An 18,514-nucleotide genomic window follows, 5' to 3' on the forward strand; every position below is an offset into this window, starting at 1 on the left:
TTATTTGCTGTTTATTTTGCAACTGCTGTGCTTTCTCCATCAAGATGCGTCTCAGGGTAGATGAGAGTGGACTAACCTCTCTCTTTCCCCAATGCCATTGCTACCCTCTTTTAACCAGGGAATTACTGGGTTTGAGAGAGATCAAAAGGCAAAGCTAGGACTTCAAAGGAAAAAAGTGGGAGGGAAGATAAGGAGTGGAGACTCGCAGGCTGCAAGGGTAAGCAATGCCTGGAAGGAAGTCTGGATGAGAAGAGCCAGGAGGACTTCTGTGGGAAAGGTAGGAAAGCAGCTGCACTGCGAGTCTCTGGTCCTTTCCTTGTGGAAGTGTTTTCCAGCATGAAGCCTCCACTCGTGTCCTCTAGCTGAGGACCTGCATGTGGACAGGGCACCCTCAGAAGCCCAGTAAACTCCTTTTCAGGTGAAAATAGGGAAGTAATGCCAAAAAGTAAATCCCAAACCAAGGGGAGCTATGGTCATGACTTCAGACCCTGCAGGATAATTTGAGCTGAGTCCAAGTAACACCACTTTTCTTTCCTGTTTTGAGAAGCCAGTAGCTACAAACTTCTCTAAAATGCTTCCATGTGGAGGTAGTGCTCTGCTATGGATTTCAGGCTGTCTTCCCAGTATATTTTTCAGTATTCTGCTGGGGAAAGTGTAGTTTAACTCCATGTCTAAAATAGCCTTGTGAAAGCTGAATATCCCTGTTTCCCACAAAACATATTCCTTTCCTGCTTTCAGACATTACCCCTCCCTCAAAGATGCGTTGCCAAAATGATTGCCAGCTGAGACAGGTCTGCCTCGCACCTCCCACCATCTTGGTGAAGAGTTTTCCCATGAAAAAACTCGTGGATCCCTGTGGTGCTGTCCGTAACATCCAGTGCTTGCGTCCCTGTGTGGATCCCTGCTTGCGTCCCTGTGTGGATCCCTGCTTGCGTCCCTGTGTGGATCCCTGCTTGCGTCCCTGTGTGGATCCCTGCTGCTATGCTCAGATTCCTCAGGGCACCACCACTTACGTGAACCTGGGTAACCTTGGTGTGACGCAGGCAGCCGGGTGCCTGGATCCATCCTGCCTCGCAGTTGCCATGCGTGTGCCTCCGTGCTGTGAGGAAGTGACCAGGTGCACCACCACGTGTCTGAACCCATGCTGCTGCAAAGTGACAGAGTGCACCACCAGATGCGAAGATACGTGCTGTGAGGAAGCGACCAAGTGCACCACCACGTGTGCAGATCCCTGCTGCAAGGAAGTGACCAAGTGCACCACCACATGTGCGGATCCGTGCTGCAAGGAGGTGACCAAGTGCACCACCACATGTGTGGATCCCTGTTGCAAGGAAGTGACCAAGTGCACCACCACATGTGTGGATCCCTGTTGCAAGGAAGTGACCAAGTGCACCACCACATGTGTGGATCCCTGTTGCAAGGAAGTGACCAAGTGCACCACCACATGTGTGGATCCCTGTTGCAAGGAAGTGACCAAGTGCACCACCACATGCGTGGATCCCTGTTGCAAGGAAGTGACCAAGTGCACCACCACATGCATGGATCCCTGCTGCAAGGAAGTGACCAAGTGCACCACCACATGCATGGATCCCTGCTGCAAGGAAGTGACCAAGTGCACCACCACATGTGTGGATCCCTGTTGCAAGGAAGTGACCAAGTGCACCACCACATGCATGGATCCCTGCTGCAAGGAAGTGACCAAGTGCACCACCACATGCGTGGATCCATGCTGTGACAGAGTGACCAAGTGCACCACCAGGTGTGTAGATCCATGCTGTGACAGAGTGACCAAGTGCACCACCAGGTGTGTAGATCCATGCTGTGACAGAGTGACCAAGTGCACCACCAGGTGTGTAGATCCATGCTGTGACAGAGTGACCAAGTGCACCACCAGGTGTGTAGATCCATGCTGTGACAGAGTGACCAAGTGCACCACCAGGTGTGTAGATCCATGCTGTGACAGAGTGACCAAGTGCACCACCAGGTGTGTAGATCCATGCTGTGACAGAGTGGCCAAGTGCACCACCAGGTGTGTAGATCCATGCTGTGGAGCTATGACCAGATGCACCTCTACATGTGTGGATCCATGCTGTGGCAGAGTGACCAAGTGCACTACCAGGTGTGTGGATCCTTGCTGTAGAGAGGTGACCAAGTGCACTACCAGGTGCGTGGATCCCTGCTGTGGAGGAATGATAAAGTGTGCCACCAGGTGCGTGGCTCCATGTTGTGGATGTGTGACCAGATGCACTCAGTGTGTGAATCCCTGCTGTGGTGGAGTGACCAGGTGCACCACCAGATGTGGGGATCCCTGCTGTGGAGGTGTGAGGGAATGTACCACCACGTGCGTGGATCAGTGCTGCAAGGAAGTGACCAAATGCACCAGCACGTGTGTGGATCCCTGCTGTGGAGGTGTGAGTGAATGTACCACTACGTGCGTGGATCCCTGTTGCAAGGAAGTGACCAAATGTACCACCACGTGTGTGGATCCCTGCTGCAAGGAAGTGACCAAGTGCACCACCACGTGTGTGGATCCCTGCTGTGGAGGTGTGAGGGAATGTACCACCACGTGCGTGGATCAGTGCTGCAAGGAAATGGCCAAGTGCACCACCACGTGTGTGGATCCCTGCTGCGAGGAAGTGACCAAGTGCACCACCACGTGTGTGGATCCCTGCTGCAAGGAAGTGACCAAGTGCACCACCACGTGTGTGGATCCCTGCTGCAAGGAAGTGACCAAGTGCACCACCACGTGTGTGGATCCCTGCTGTGGAGGTGTGAGTGAGTGCACCACCACATGCGTGGATCAGTGCTGCAAGGAAATGGCCAAGTGCTCCACCACGTGCGTGGATCCCTGCTGTGGGGGCGTTCAGGCTGTTACAAAGTGTGTGGATTCCTGCCCCACTGCCTGCGTTACACAATGCATCCCCTTGTGCGTGAGTACTTGCACCCCTGCCTGCGGCCGGCGCTACTGCATCACCTGCGCTGATGTCCGCTGTCGTAAATGCATGGCTCCTTGAGGGGCTGCATGCGGGGGCTGCTGTGCTGGGAGTTGCAGGGGGACCCCACTCCGCAGTGCCGTTGCCCTGGCGGTGAGGTGTGTGTCTCCAAAGGCTGAGGAATGAAAATGGTTTGCAGATCCCTGAACCTGCCAATGCCTTCCTTGCATCTTTGCTCTCCTAGTGCCCTTCCTGCCCCAGGAAGAGTAAAATCCTCCAACGGTCCTCCTTACATTCTGCATCATTTCTGCTGTATTCACCTCAAAACCCGTGACTTCCCTTGTAACGTGTAACTAATTGATTTTGTGCCCCCAGGAATCTTGCCTGGGAGAGAGATTCTGTAATTCTTCTTTGCACTGATGTGGATGGAGGGGTTTCCCCATTTGTTCTTTCTTGCCATCTTCTCCCTTTCTTGTATGAAGCAATAATTAAAAAAAAAAAAAAAAAAGATCTTGACATCAGCTGTCTGCAAGTGTTTCCTTCACTTTAGTATTCCCCCAGACTCACACTTTGTCCTTTTAGTTTCTTCCTAAAAAGCCTGATCTCTGTAGAGTGGCGGGTCCTGCTAGAATGCATGGGAAGGTCTAAGACAATAGCTGGAGACCTGGGACTCATCTGGGTTATCCCAGCTCATTGCTGGGAGAGGGGATGCTGTACATCACAAGGAAATACTGCTCTCCCATGGTTTTGAAAAGACTTTGAAAACCCAACCACTTGCTGAAGTGCCTCTCCGAAGCTGGAGGAGCTCAGGGCCAGCCGTGTCTGCATCCCATGGGCAGAAATGAAATATTCCGAGAAATGGGTAGATAAGACACTAACAGGGAGAAGATGAGCAGGTCTGGGAGACTGCCTCCCAACTGTCACCCATGTGTAAAGGTCCCATCTCAGCCTTTTGCTGTTGACTTCTATCTCCTTGTCTCCAGTGGCGACTGGGCAAGCCTCATCAGTTAGGGAGATTGACACCAATTCACCCACCACTGAGCTCTGCAGAAATGTTATTAGTATTAGGAAGGTGTCTTGGACAATTTTGGTAACCCTCCATAAATACCTGCCGACAGGATCCCAGTGCTTCCTCCTTAGCATCAAATTTGTTTGCAAATTGCTCACCTAGGAGTAAGCAACATCCTCAGGGCTTCCAAGTCACCCTGTTACACAGCCCAAGGGTTGTGCTCCGCAGGTTTCCAGAGCAGAACTGGTGCAGGGGGGTGGGGACAGACTGGGCTTTGCAGTGGCCTCTGAAGGGAGGTTAGATGGGGTGGCAGATGGCGGGGGAAGCCAGCCCAGCTGCTGAAGCAGCAGACCTGGGCGCTGCTCTGTCTGCCAGCACCTGCTGGCTCGCTCTTTAAAGATGCCCCAGGGCACGTGGCTGGTGACTAACCTGCCATTATCGCTGTCTCACTTTTTCCAGTAGGGGAGTCCCACCAACAGTGGGACAGGATAAATCATACCCAATGGATGTGGCATCGCACGTGGGTTGGGGAGCTCCATCCTCGTGCAGATCGTCCCACCCTCACAGCTCTTCCGCTTCTATCCTCCTCTTCCAAGGCTGTGGCAGACCCTGGCTCTTGCCGCTGGGTTGTGCAGCACTTACCACAGCGGGTGTCTGGACTTCGGCGTGTGCTCTGGGCATTACCTGAACACAAAATGCTATGCAATAGAAATGCCAAACTAAATGAGGCTTCCTTATCACCCTCCTGACTCCAAAAGTCCTTTAAAATTCATTAAAAAGTGTGAGCAACCATTTCCTTTGCTCCTGCTCCAAAATTAAATGGAACATCCTGGGAAATAAGAATCTGTAGGTGAAAAAAAATGGCATTCAGATAAGATTTCCACTTCAACTGTTTCTCTGTAGCATCCTTCTGATGGCACGATGCTTGCATTATATTTAGTCCTTCCTATGAACGTAGAAATTCAGATTTTAAAAGGCTGAGACCATCAGCAGAGAGCAAACAGTTCGTTTCCAGGTGAACATCTCAAGATTGTGCTGTAGGAAGAGGGAGAGATCTTTCCTCCCTGAACACCTACATCTCCAAAACTGTTAAAACAATTAGGGGGAAAATTGCTCTTCAGCCTAAGCAAATGTAGTAGGCCCACAGTTCTCTCTCTGTCAGGCAATGTGCTGTGAACTCTCCGATGTATTCCTCAGAGATCAGGACGCTTTTATTCAGTAATGTAAAAAAAAATCCTAAGGAAAGCTAGATTCCCATTCTAAAATACTGGGCAAATCAAAGCAAATACATGCAACAGAAGGCAAAAGATAAAACAGATTAGTTATTTTTTTCGTAACCACAGCTAGTTCCTCTTTTTCAGATTTAATTGCATTCAGATGCTCACTTATCATTCTTCACGAGGCACTCACCTTCCTGAGTAAACAGGAAAAGAGGCGGATAGTGCCGTATTTGGGTTCCTCTCAGCCCCAGAAGTAATGATCTAATTACTTGATCAAATGGTCCCCAGGGCACAGACTAGACAACCCACTTGTTTTCATGTGAGGCTAATTGCATTCTGCACTCAGCCTGATGGCATCCCAGCTATGCGACGATGGAGGCGATGGACCAGCAGCCTGGAGACCAGCCCCACCTGGCAGCTGCCCTGGGTGCAGGATCACACCCTCGCACCTTCCCTGGGTACCTGTGGTAGGGAGTGATGAGAAGGGAAAGTCGGGTGTATTGAAGCTCTGATTTTAAGATTTAATTGCAACAAAGTGCAGGAGAGTGGGCTTACCGTGCTGAGAATATGGGGAGAATCCTCGATTTCCATGAAGATGCTTTGCCCACCAAAGCAATAGTGTACTGTATAGGGTGCTGCACAAACAAAATGAAATCCCTGACGCCGACCGCTGCTGGATGCCACAGAGGAAGGAGTCTTACTTAGGCAGCTTTTAGGTAAACCAAGAGATGCAAAGAAATCCAGAGGTAATCACATTTTCAAAGTAAGGCAGCCAGCAGTTTATGAAATAGTTTTGTTTTATTTTTTTCCTAGCAGCAATCCAGCTGAACGGCCCAAAACAGTGCATGTCTGAGCATCTGCCCAGGGAAAAATGTCACTTTGAGATGTTTCCATTAAAAATCATGACATCTGCATATCCTGGAGTTTTATGTTTCTGTTAATAACCATGTCTCCGTAACCATGTGGTATTTCATGTCTGCAGGGAAAATTTTTATAGCTATAGGAAAAGGGCTCCGATCTTGAAGTGCCTCCACCTTTGGGAGCTCTTGGCAGTGAAATATGAAGTCTCTCTTGGGTTATTGGCAGCCAAAAGTGTTGACCATGTCCTTTTCTACTGAGTTTTTCAGAAATATTCTTCCAAGCACCAGGCAAACCTCTGGGTAGGGGAGTCTGTCTCCTTTTGGGCTCCAGGAACCTCTTCTGGTTCAGGTTTGTGCTTTGTCGTATTTTTTTTTCATCAAAGCGCTACCATCGCACCAGCCTCTGGTGCTGCAAGAGACCTTAACGTGTGCCATTTAATTAAACAGGTTCCAGAAGTGTCAGATTTGGCAAAATCACTTCTTTTCCGCTCTTTTGCCAAAGGAGTATGACCACAAAAGGATGTTGCTGTGGGGTCCTGACTCACTGAAGTTAATGTGACTAGTCAAATGACCAAATTGCTCGTAAATGTAATAGAGACCCACAAATAAGCATCAATTAAGAATAATAATCCAGCTCTCTGATGTTCCTACATATTACAAGTGCAGATCAATTTATATCTCCTAAAATGTCTAGTTCTCTCTGAAGTCGTTACAATTTCTTGCTAATCAAATATAACAATAGGGTATACAGTAACCCACTATAGAAAGGGAGACGTAGGACCGGTCCTCACCCCTCGTTTTAGAGGTGAGCCTGGAGCCCTAGGAAGGCATGAAGAACTGTACCAACCGGACTATGAGAAACTCCTCAGCAAGATAAGTGTTGAAGGCTGCTGCTGTGAGGGGACTTAAAAGTACTGGAGGACAGTTGCTTGCTCAGCATCACCCAGCTGGGTTAGCTCTAGGAGGAGAGATAAATCTGTCTAGATGGTTACATCAGAGCTATCTGCTCTGCTTTTCGGTCTGCAGGGTCTATTTAATGCAGTCATGGGTGTTTCTCTTCACCCTGAAGCAGATGTCTAAGACAAGCAAACCACACTGTACAAGTCCCTGTTTCTTCCCATCGTTCATAAAAGCTGCCGGTGCAGCAGTATGAGCCTTGGGTGGAGAAATTGCACATGAGTCTGTCCAGCAAAGGAAGAGGAGTGGAAAGACTGAACAAACAGTGAGGTGCTGCTGGGAGGATGTCAGGAGCTGTGCAAATTCATCAGCTCACATGGGCTTAGGAATTCCAGTTTGCCCGTGTAAACATTAGAAAGGAACCAGTGTCGGTGCCTGCAATTCTCCCGGTTTCCAGTGTAAACAGGATGCACTGCTCATGCTGAACAGGCTGGGGGGTTTGTGTTTGTTTTAGTTTTTTTTTTATTTTTGCTCATTTAGCATTTGTGTAAGTGATCTCATTGGGGCATTTGCTCACCTAATTGCAGGACGATCCTATTCCACCTCCGTGACTGGAGTATCTCAGAGAAATATTTTCTGTGCTGCGGAGCTCAGCGAGATATCCTGGTCAACAAAAGGCTTCAGTATACTGATGTGGAGTCCTGGGCCTTAATCCCACTTAAGCTGAAGCCCTTTACGTTGCTCTGGCAGCGAAAAATGCCTTTAAAATGGGTGCCCCTTTGCTTTGCCCTGATGGCTTGAAGAGGTCCTCAAGGCAACTGGAGCTGTGTCCCCATTGGCATTGCCAAGTGTGAATGTTGTGAATGGTGGAGAGGAATGGGTCGGGTGTATTTTATAGTTAAAAAGCTATTAGAGAAACAGACACCTCAGTAATGTGTGGAAGCCCACTGCAGGATTAGCTGTTTCTTACCATGAGAATTAGGACATGATATTTCTCATAGCAAATCAGATCAATTGTCCATCTTTGCTAATAATAGTTAATCATTCTTACTGCACTGAAACAAACCCAAGGTATCATTCAGACATTTATGGAAATAAGGAGATGAAAATATCCATGCTTATTAAATCTTTTCTGAAAAGCAATTAATCCAGTACCTGATTTTTTCTAATTACTCTACCATTCTCGTTGGGAACCATATGACTTGGCTATTAGGTGGAAGCAGAATTTGCTCAGGATCACATGGTTTTCCTGGAAGAGGGTTTCCATCAAAAATTAGGATGTAAACAAATATGTAAAGCATGTACAGGTGGAGCTTGTTCAGGTAGTTAGTGGTCAGGTGTCCATACCCCTGGGCTCCCTTGTTTCCGGAGGTGACGCCATGCAAGCCATATAAAAAGGTTTGCATTTTGATGCTCACACCAGTTCGTTTGACTTCTCCCTCATTCACCTGCATTGGTGGACTGGTAAGTCTTTCTCGGATTTATCAGGGAATGATGCGATGGCTGTGTTACTTGGTCGTTCTGGTCAAGAGAATATATTACTGATCACAGGAGAGCTTTGCTCCTGTTGTTTCTGTTCCGGGATTTGTCCTGGAATGGGGGAGAGGATGTTCAATTCTTATTTAGAGTTTGCTCTTCCTTAAGTAGCTTGCAAATGTCCTGTCACCTCTTCAGAAACTGTGACGGTCTCTCATCCTCCTTCGTATTCTATCTTCATTATTTTTTTTTATGCCTCATTAAATCTGGAAATTAAATAAATTAGTGGATGCTGCAGAGTGAGTCTTGGGACTTCAAAAGAGATGGGTGGGAAGAAGCATTATCTGGCAGAAAGAAGCTGCAGAATGCCTGCAGGCAAAGCTGCAGGAGACATCTGGGAGAAGTCAAGATGAGAAAATGAATTGGAAACAGGAGCTGCAACCTCTGGGCCAACCCTCCTCTTACGAAAGGAGGAGCCCATTCATTTTGATACAGCTCCAGCGACGTACCATGATACACAGCTCGTGGATTTGCGATAGTGTCTGGATTTGTGCTCTTTAGGCTTCATCCTTGGGCTTTAGCAGCTCAACGTCTACACAAAGGGGGACATACTCTGTGGTGCGCGTGAGGAACTGAAGGTGTGATTAGCAAAAGATGGGCCCTAAGAAGATTAGATGAACTATTTTCATGTTACGGCTTCTACAAAGTTTAGCTGTGGGTAATTCTATCAAATTCAGGGTTTATGGCTCTAGCCTTCTTAACAGTGATGCCTGCAAGTTCCCTGCTAGTGTTGGTTGCATGTGTCTGAATCCACAAATCATTCACACATGCAATTTTTTCTAACAGTCCTTTTCTCAGTCCAACAGTTAACTGCTATATACATTCCAGAGCTTGGGTTGTGAATTGTGGCTCGAGAATAAAGAACAAGCATCCTGATTTTGTCCTCTTTTTATCTTTGTCTTTAGCTTTACTAGCACCTAGAAGGATGTCTTGCTACGAGCAGTGCAAACAGCCCTGCCTGCCCCCTCCCATTTGCGTGCAGAAATGCAGCAAGTGTGTGGAGCCCTGCAAGACGGTGTGCATGGAGGTCTGCCCGACACCCTGTGCCACCCAGTGCACCACCCAGTGCGTGGAGCCTTGTGCCACCCAGTGCACCACATCCTGCACCACCCAGTGCGTGGAGCCTTGTGCCACCCAGTGCACCACGTCCTGCAGCACCCAGTGCGTGGAGCCCTGCAGCGTCCAGTGCGTGAACCCCTGCAGCACCCAGTGCGTGGAGCCCTGCAGCGTCCAGTGCGTGAACCCCTGCAGCACACAGTGCGTGGAGGTCTGCCCACCTAAGTGCATCGATGTCTGTGCAAAGCCCTGTGCCACCCAGTGCACCACCCAGTGCGTGGAGCCCTGTGCCACCCAGTGCAGCACCAAGTGTGTGGAGCCCTGCCCAGCCTCATGCGTGGAGGTGTGTACCACCAAGTGCGTTGATACGTGCGAGACGGTGTGCCTGGAGCCATGCAGCACTGTCTGTTCTCGCCCATGCTGATGGCCTTAACGCGTGAGCCTCGCGTGCAGTCCTGGTGCTTCGCTGCATTGCAGTATCCATGGGCTCATGAGCATCCACGGAATGAAAAAGAAGTTACAGACCCATCCGCAATGTACTGAGACCTCTCCTGATCTGGTTAGCCTGTGCTCTCTTTGTCTTGGAAAACATTTCTCTGAATGTTTCCAGGCTGTATCTTTGCTTCTTATGCTACTTCTGCTACTGCTATCTCAGCACCTTTTTCTTGGTAACTGCAGTTGGCCGATATTACACTGCTGGGCATCTTGAGAAGTTATTTAGCAATGGCTGTGCTGTTGGAAGGTGCCTACCTTTCTATTCTTTAATTCTCATTTAATGCATATCCTCTTGTCTTTCAATGTCTATGTGCAGCAATAAAAATTGACCATCGATGGCACCATGTGTCTTCTGTCTTTCTTTCATCGCCTCGTTTCCATGGCTTCAGACCCAAGAACATCTTATTTTAGTTTTTGTTTTAAAAAGCTGCCGTGGTTGCGGAGGATTTGTGCCTGCAATGCAGTGCTGCAAACAGAGACCACGCATTATAATGTGGAGGAGTGTCTTCTAATACTATAAGTAAAGCATCATCTTGTCAATACATTTCTGACAGATTAAAAAAGATTTAGGTTTATCCTGCTTGGAAATCATGATAGAAATTTATTTTTTAGCTTTATTAATGATAGTATTTTACTTCTTAATGTCTCTGGATATTGGAGGCAAATCTTAGGAACTGTTACAAGGTAAATTTAAGGGAAAGAGGGAATCAAAATGTTCTTGCTGGGATTTTAACTGTATCTTAAAAATATTCTGATGGAGACAAAAGTGGTATTTTTGATGACTTCTTCCCATGATCCTCACTGACTAAATATAGAAAGCAGGGGATTTGGCTTCAGGAGATGAATCTTTTTGTGGTTCAGGAACAGGTCTGAGCCCTGCAGATTGCAGGTTTGTTCCCAGGTTTGCTGCAGATACTTTGTGTGGCTTTGGGCAGGTCTCACCCTTGTTATCGATCCCTTCCCCACCTGCAATGAGAAGTCACTTCCCTGGCTGATAGAGTGGTTGGCATTTCGGGTTCGTTAACATCTGGCAGGTGCAGTAATATTTTAATTAATTTATAAATGCTTCTTCTTTATTTGGAGTCATAATTTTGAAACGGAAGGAAGCCCATTGTCTGGAGGGACATTACTCTGATTTAAATGCTGAGTTTCAGAGACAATGGCCCCATTGTCCTCCATACTGTGCCTGTGACTTGCTTACCTCTGTCTCCATGATGGCCACACAATTTCCATGTCTGGGATGTAGAGAACTGCTATCCGCCTACCATATCATTATGGCAAGGGTGGAGAGTATCTAATCTAGAAAAGAAAAGAGTTATATTTAGGTGTGTGTAAACACTATTACCAAATCAGCTTTTAATGAAACCTTGTGTACAGGTGTAGAGAGTTTGATGGTAGATTCCTTTTTGTGTTATTTCTGTCGACACCAAAAGATGACACCATCAAGCAGCGATAATGATGGGCAAAACATGTCTCGGTAAGGCAAATAAATTCTATGCCTGAACACACCTTGCAGTTCAGATAGACAAAGCAGGGGTAGGTGGACCAGATATTCAACAGCAGGAAATTCAGCAGAAATTCAAAAGCAGGAAAATGGAAGGGGAGACTAGGAACGTGCGTCTTTAATTCCTCCCATTGAGCGCACACCTTTGGGGATTCAGCAATGAACATGGCCTCACTAATAATCGCTTGCTGCCGTCACATGTGTAGCATCAGTGCCCACTTCCAGACATGGAAAAGGTCTTAGTCAGGAAGTCATATGCTGCTACTAATGAGATCCATCCCATAGACTAGTCACCTGTGACTGGTTTCCAAGCATCTTCATCCAGCTCTATCAGCTCTTTTAGTCATTTAAAATTTTTTCCGCTCTCCCTCTGTGCTGCTAGCATCATACCAGCCATGGTAATGACAGATGGGAGATGGTGCTCTCAAAACCCCAGGGGAAGTGGCAGAAGAGACCTGTTAGTTTGTGCTCCTCATGCTTCCTGCGCCTGTAGGAAAACGTGTTGCAAAAGCCCTGACACACTGCTCTCCTATGCACTTGTGGTTAGTTGGGAGCATTGCTGAGATTCCCCAGTGTACAACAAATTAGGCACATTTGATCTGTGTCAGCCTCAGGGTCATTAAGACCCTTGGTAAATCAGGCATGAGTGAGGGATGTGAAGATATGGGATGATGTTGTTTCCATTAGCACCTTCTGCTCTCCTACACCCAGTGGAAGCCATGTCCATCATCCCTCTGTGTATCACACATCCATAATGGAGACTGGGCTGTAATTCATAGGGCTGAATATGACCCCACAGGGCATAGTAGTGAGGGAGGCTTGAGAAATTAGTAGTAGAAAGCTACCTTTTCCATTAGAAAATATTTCAGTTGAAACATTTCCTCTGTTTCTTCCTTGGAAAAATTTCAAGGGGATCAACATTTTTCTGAAACACGGATCCATGCCCAGAAAAAAGAAATTCTGCCACAACTTCAGCAAGCCAAACCTACTGTTTGTAAAAAAGAAGTTTGAGGTGCGTCACTGAAAAGCTACGTGAAAGTGCAGGGAAAAAAAAAAAAAAAAAAAAAAAAACAACCCAAAAAAACAAAGGGAAAGCTTTCTGATTTCTTCGCAATATAAAAAGCTTCGTTCTCTTTTTGGAGGAGAAGGACAGAAGTAAACCCTGAGAACAGGGACTGCCAAACACAGACCTGCTGCCCTTCCCAGGAGCTGGAATACAGCACGCAAACGTCTCCCACTCAGGTTTATGTCAGCTGGAGATCTGACCCGGGGATCACTGATAAAACTACCCAGAAATACCTAAACTTCACGCAAACATGTTCTGCTCCCTCTGGAGCAGATCTGAGCCACCTCTCAAATCTGAGTTCAGTTGTGGGATCTTTGCCCAGGGTCGGGACAAGATGAATTATTAATAAATTAGCCAGTTATTACAAGATTGGGTGTGTCTTGCATTAAAAACAACAAATCCCCCGCACCTGAAAGAGGAGGCATCTCTCACAGACCTTGACTGAAGTCCAGGTGTATGGAGGTGTTGGTGAAGCAGGTTCTCGTTGTGAAAGATTCTGGTCATCAAGTTAATCTGTTGTCATCAGCTCCCCGGGCTGACTTCTGAAAGCGTATAAAAGCCTCTCATCGGGGAGGCTCATCAGCTTCAGTGGCTTCTTCTTCCCTCCCTCCAACAGCAGGAGATACCAGGTGGGTCCTTCTGTGCACATCTAGCAATATAGGTAGGGGTTTCTGGTGCCCTGTTCTTGGGAGATAGGGTGATTTTTATTTCTCTTTATTTATTTCTCTAGGAACAGTTTCAGCTCATCTCTCTGGCAATTTCACCTCCACACAGGTGAAAGCCTTATTGTGTTATTTGGAGACTTTCTGAGGCTCCAGAGAGTGGCTTGGTAACTCCTTGGGTGAGCAAACCCTTGCTAACCCTTATCGTTTTTTCCCAGTTGATAAAAATCCTTGTGGATAACCATTGAGTATTGAGTTTCAGCTGCCAAAGCGTGGCATCCACTGGCAGCTTGTTTTGCATCTGTTGAGCGGCCACGGGCTGATCGCTGCAGTTCCCTGGATCTCCAGGGCTCTGAGTTTCACTTCTTTGTGCAAAATCATATCGTCATGAGTGGGAGGGGCAGTCACGGTCTGAGGCAGACCCTGGATGACAAGACACATGGCTCCTGCTCTGAGGGTCTCGATGAACTAAGCAGAGATGTGGCTGTTGTCAGAAGGGATTGTTATCAAATTATTTTTTTTTCTTTCAAAACTGTTTGCAATACTGATACGCCTCTAGCTTTCTGCTCCTCTCTGACTAGTTTTAAATATTGCTCTGGGGTTCTCCATGAACTCACCCTGCTTTCATTAAAACTCGGGGTGCTTCTTAGCTTGTCAAAGTTGAAATGTTCAGCAAAGAGTGAGTGGAGGGAAGGAAGGAAAACCCCTCATTTTTATTTTTTTTTTCCTCTTCCCTCCACCTCTGTAGCCACGGTTGAATCACAACTTTATTAGGATGGTGCTTGCCTGTTATATTAATTTATGCTTATATACTGTTACGCCCTGGGGCCTCTGAGGAGCAGATGATCCCCATAGGGGCAACTGTGATGGGAGCCCAGTAAAGCAATGTGGGGTAAACTGGAGTCATCAGCACAAAGCTGGTCTGAACAGCAGCATCCTCAAGGACTTCCAAGTTTGTGTGTGTGTTTTTTTGTTTTTTTTTTTTTTTTTCCCTGTGTGTTTTCCGTGGTAGAATTAACTTTGAAATGCTCTTCACTCTTGGTTTGATGTCAAAGCTGAAGAACTGACTGAAACTGTAACATCCAGAAAGGAGAAGTGTGGGGGGCTTAAAATAACAGAAACGGCACCTTGGTTTTCTTCCAGGCTTAGCAAAGATGTCTTCCCACCAGCAGAAACAGCAGCAGCAAATACCTTCAAAATGCCAGGAAAAGTGTCCTCCAAAGGGTGTGGAGCAATGCCAGTCCTCCAAAGGGCAAACCAAGTGTCCTGTGAAGAGCATCCCGCAGCAGCAACAGCAGCAGCAGTGCCCAAAGCAGAAGTAGCACTAACAGCAATGGCCACAAAGTGCCATGGAAGATGCAAATGCTTATTTGCAAGCTCTCCTTCTGTCTGCTGGCTCTGTCAGAATAGCTAGAAATTTGCAACATGCCTCCTTTGTTCGCAAGCAGAAATTATTTTACAAAGAGATGCAATTCATTAACTTGAATTTATTCATCTTCTACTATATTTATATAACAGTGGAGCAGTTTTCTTCTGATCTTTAGTTTGGGACGTGGTACAATAAAATCTTAAGTAACCTCATTACTTGCTTCCTGATATTTTTTTTTCCAGTTTATGAGCGTCATCCATTCTCTTTTGCTTACTTTTATTAGCTGAAGAATCACCTTTAGACATACCCTAGTATACGAGACACACACACACCTCCATGCATGTTTGCCTTCCAGATTTCCCCAGGAATTATTTGTCCACATTTTTATTTCAGATAGATCCAGAAATCTACAGCTATTAACGTGATGACTAAGTAGACCAGAAATGTGAAATGTCTAGAGCAAACAGTCACAAAATGATCACAGTCTCTAGAAAGACGATTAAGTTCAGCGTCCTTTGGGGCAGAGCTGCTCCTGTGTGTCACAGCTGGCTCAGGGTGGATGTGCTTCCCACCTCAGGGCCACCTTGCAAGTTGGTTTTCATCCTGAACTAGAGCAAACTGGAGAAACTCAGTTTTCTGCAAGGTAGAATATGCTGAAGTCTATTCTTGTGGGTCCATCAAAATGATTAATTGTGGGTTTTTCAGACCCTTAACTACCCTATAACTGCTGAGGGGAAAATAGCCTTTGGAAGCTTTTCACACTGAAAGGAAGCTTTTGCTTGCTCAGAACAAAGAGTTTCTGTTTTAAAAGAACCAGAAAGAGGATTCAGAATGTTTTGGTTTCTCAGCAGGACTTAGTGGCTCAGCTAATTGATTTCCAGCCAGCTGCCTGGGAAAGTAGAGGGGGGAAAAATATAAATACAGAACCTGTTAAGCGATAAGGTATTGGTGTCTGGCAGACCGATGTGAGCTTGCTTGGCAAACTCGGCACGGTGCTGTGATCAAACAATGAGGTTGGATGTATCTAACACCCATCTAACAGGTACAGGGCCAAACCGGTGGGATTGCATCACTCCTGGCGCATCTGAAGTGTGGGAAAAACTCATCTGCTTGTGCTTGCAACCTGCCTGGTAGACATGCCCGTGCCTTATGTCTGCTGAAGGTCACGGAGTGGCTGGGAATATGCGTAAATTGGGCAGAGTGGCAGAGCGACTGTGGGGACAGCCTGGGGTGAGCCAATGCCATGTGCTGTGCTTGGCGGTGGGGGGTCTTGCTATGAGGTGTTTCAGTGCAATTAGTGTCTCAGTGCTAGAGGGCTGACACTGTGCAGGGGCTCTAACCCGGGCATCTGGAGAGGAGCAGCAGAGCCAGGGTCCCCTGTGAGCACCCAAGTTTCTGCGTCTTGATTTGCCCAGCTCTGAGCCTGAAAAATGACTTGAGCGCTGCAAGCTGAGGCTCCTTTTCATCTTTTTTTTTTAAGCAGAAGCTATTAAAAATCACCACTGCTTGGTATTCAAAGTAATTTTTATTGTTGATTTTCACAATGAAATAAATCCTGGATACAATGTCAGCCTAAAATAATTAGAGATAAGTACCAGATACATACGCAACAACATTGTGTGGTGAAACGTGTTCCAGGGTGTAATTGAGACAGCAGTGTGTATGCTTCCTCCTTTATCCTGTCTAACAGATGGAAGCCACGCCTGAGGTTAATCTATTTCAAAACATGTCTGGATTGGATTTAATTATCTATATATTTTCCATAAATAATCTCAGCTTGAGCTGCTCTTTTACACATCTTAGAAAATCCAAGGTGAGCTCTCTGAGGAAAGCGCTGATTACTACCAATTCAGCTAAGCAGATAATTAGGAGGGGATGGCTTTTTTTTTTTTTTTTGGTAAAAATCTTTCTATTTCCTCCAGCCCAGCAGATTTGTTTTAATTGTTTAAAATATTCAGTACTATGGATTCATGATTCAGAAAGTCTTGTTGCCATTCACCAGAACCCCTGAGGTTCTGCAGAAACCTCAAATCCTATTATTAATAGGCAAAATCCTTAAATGCAAGGTGGGAGATGGCATTCACATGGGGGGAGGTGGGGAGGAAGGCATGAAAACCAGGAGGCAGCGTGCAGGTCTGGACGATGAGCTCTCGGTCCCTAACTGTGTTCGGGTTCAGTTTGAATCTTTAGCTTAATGAACCCCGAGTCGTGCGTGCCATCATGCTCTTTGGTCTCTCTCTGGGCTGTTAAAAGCCAGTGGGGTGATTGGGAGAGGGCAGAAATTCAGGCCGCTGGAAAGCTGAACGCACATGCCTACAACACCGCTTGAAGCCTTATTATCTATTGACAGTCCTGCCGCGTCAGTTAGCTTATGGCTGTTAGTATGGGATAGCACTAGCGTTAGCTGGGGGGCAGCTGGAAGCTGTGCTGCTTGGCAGAAGTTCTGCAGCGAATAAAAGGGCGTTGGAAAATGACCTCTGGTCATGAGACACGGGGAGAGGAGGTCTGGGCTTGCAATCTTCTCTCTTCAGGGCTTCCTTGGCCAGCCGCAAGTTACTTCTGCATGGGGGGCCACTGGTTGGGCTGCTTCACCTGCTGCTGCTCGATGGGAGGGCATTTCTCTGGAAGCTCAGGGCAGGGGGCAGGGATTGGCACGGGGGTCTCCTTGCACTCCTGCTTCTCCTGAGGGCAGGGGGTGGGCATGGGGATCTCCTTGCACTGCTGCACTTCTTGGACACACGGTGTGGGTTCGGGGCATGGAACGGGGGTTGGCACAGGGACCTCCTGGCATTCCTGCTTCTCCTGAGGACACGGTGCAGGCTCAGGGCACGGAACAGGGATTGGCACAGGGATCTCCTTGCACTGCTGCTCTTCTTGGACACATGGTGTGGGTTCAGGGCAGGGAACAGGGATTGGCACGGGGATCTCCTTGCACTCCTGCTTCTCTGGAGGGCATGGGGTGGGCACTGGGATCTCCTTGCACTCCTGCTTCTCCTGGGGACATGGTGCAGGATCAGGGCATGGAACAGGGATGGGCACCGGGATCTGCTTGCATTCCTGCTTCTCTTGGGGACATGCTGCATCCTCTGGGCAGGTAACAGGAACTGGCAGAGGGATCTCCTTGCACTCCTGCTTCTCCTGCACTTGTGGAGTTGGTTCAGAGCAGGAAACAGGGTCTTGCACAGGCAGCTCTTTGCACGCTGGTTTCTCTTCAGGGCACGGAACAGGCTCAGGGCACGATACAGGTGGGACAGTTGGTGGTAACGTGCATTGCTGTTGCTGCTGCTGCTCCTGGGGTGGGCACTGGGGTATTATGACCACTGGTGTTTCTCCCTTGCCGGGTTCCACCACCGGTGTTGGCAATGGCACTGTTTTTTCCGGGCATGGTACCACTACTACTGGGACTGGTTCTGGACAAGGTGTTGGGACTTGGACTTCAGGTTGCTGCTGTGGACATGGGACCGGCTCAGTGCAGTGCACAGGCTCTTGGCTTTGCTTTGAATTCGCTTTGCTCAGGCCAGGTGGGAGGGTGATTTCCTGCTTGATCTGCATTTGATTCAAAGACATCTTTGCAGGAAACAAGATTATCTGAAAGAAAGGTCAGAGTGTTATTGTGTCTGCTAAATGAACTGCATTGGGATAAGGGTGAAAGGATTATAAGAAACATGAATCAGCTGCAAGAGTAAAGTTCTCTTAGTTTGCCCTCAGTTTCCCAAGGCAGGTTGCCTCAGAAAGAATTATGATTTGCTCTTTCTTTTTCATCCTGCCTTTCAGCTCCTGCTCTGACTCTGTGTTATCTCCTTTGTGTTCTGCAATGTGGGACAGCCCTGTCAGGTCTAGAGGTAAAGGTAGAGCCACTCCTTTGAACTCGGAGCTGATTTACACTTCAGAGCTCTTCCTCCTGTTG

The 18,514-nt window shown here is 47.4% G+C and overlaps 3 protein-coding genes across 3 annotated transcripts; 2 read left to right on the plus strand and 1 right to left on the minus strand.

Moving 5' to 3' along the window:
• The first annotated feature begins 758 nt into the window (after nt 1-758).
• LOC121080097 (keratin-associated protein 10-4-like) lies at nt 759-3,014 on the plus strand. The gene is made up of 3 exons (XM_040577960.1): nt 759-907; nt 980-2,197; nt 2,297-3,014. Exons 1-3 carry the CDS (start codon nt 759-761, stop codon nt 3,012-3,014), a joined length of 2,085 nt encoding a protein of 694 aa, XP_040433894.1.
• A 6,366-nt stretch (nt 3,015-9,380) lies between these two features.
• LOC121099443 (proline-rich protein 9-like) lies at nt 9,381-10,160 on the plus strand. The gene has a single exon (XM_040618353.1). The coding sequence runs from the start codon at nt 9,381-9,383 to the stop codon at nt 9,933-9,935; it is 555 nt and encodes a 184-aa protein (XP_040474287.1). The 3' UTR covers nt 9,936-10,160.
• Nucleotides 10,161-17,160: 7,000 nt separating this feature from the next.
• Nucleotides 17,161-18,174, minus strand: LOC121080024 (keratinocyte proline-rich protein-like). Its single transcript, XM_040577875.1, has one exon. The coding sequence runs from the start codon at nt 18,172-18,174 to the stop codon at nt 17,161-17,163; it is 1,014 nt and encodes a 337-aa protein (XP_040433809.1).
• Nucleotides 18,175-18,514: the final 340 nt, after the last annotated feature.

Source organism: Falco naumanni, chromosome 20 (genome assembly GCF_017639655.2).
Source record: "Falco naumanni isolate bFalNau1 chromosome 20, bFalNau1.pat, whole genome shotgun sequence".
Lineage (NCBI taxonomy): Eukaryota > Metazoa > Chordata > Aves > Falconiformes > Falconidae > Falco > Falco naumanni.

Bases quoted from the DNA above. Each gene is read 5' to 3' on its own strand.
- LOC121099443 (XM_040618353.1), top strand. From the start codon at position 9,381: ATGTCTTGCTACGAGCAGTGCAAACAGCCCTGCCTGCCCCCTCCCATT.
- LOC121080097 (XM_040577960.1), top strand. From the start codon at position 759: ATGCGTTGCCAAAATGATTGCCAGCTGAGACAGGTCTGCCTCGCACCT. The intron at 908-979 runs GCGTCCCTGTGT...GGATCCCTGCTG, and splicing joins CCCTGTGTGGATCCCTGCTT to CTATGCTCAGATTCCTCAGG. The intron at 2,198-2,296 runs GTGTGCCACCAG...GTGCACCACCAG, and splicing joins TGCTGTGGAGGAATGATAAA to ATGTGGGGATCCCTGCTGTG.
- LOC121080024 (XM_040577875.1), bottom strand. From the start codon at position 18,174: ATGTCTTTGAATCAAATGCAGATCAAGCAGGAAATCACCCTCCCACCT.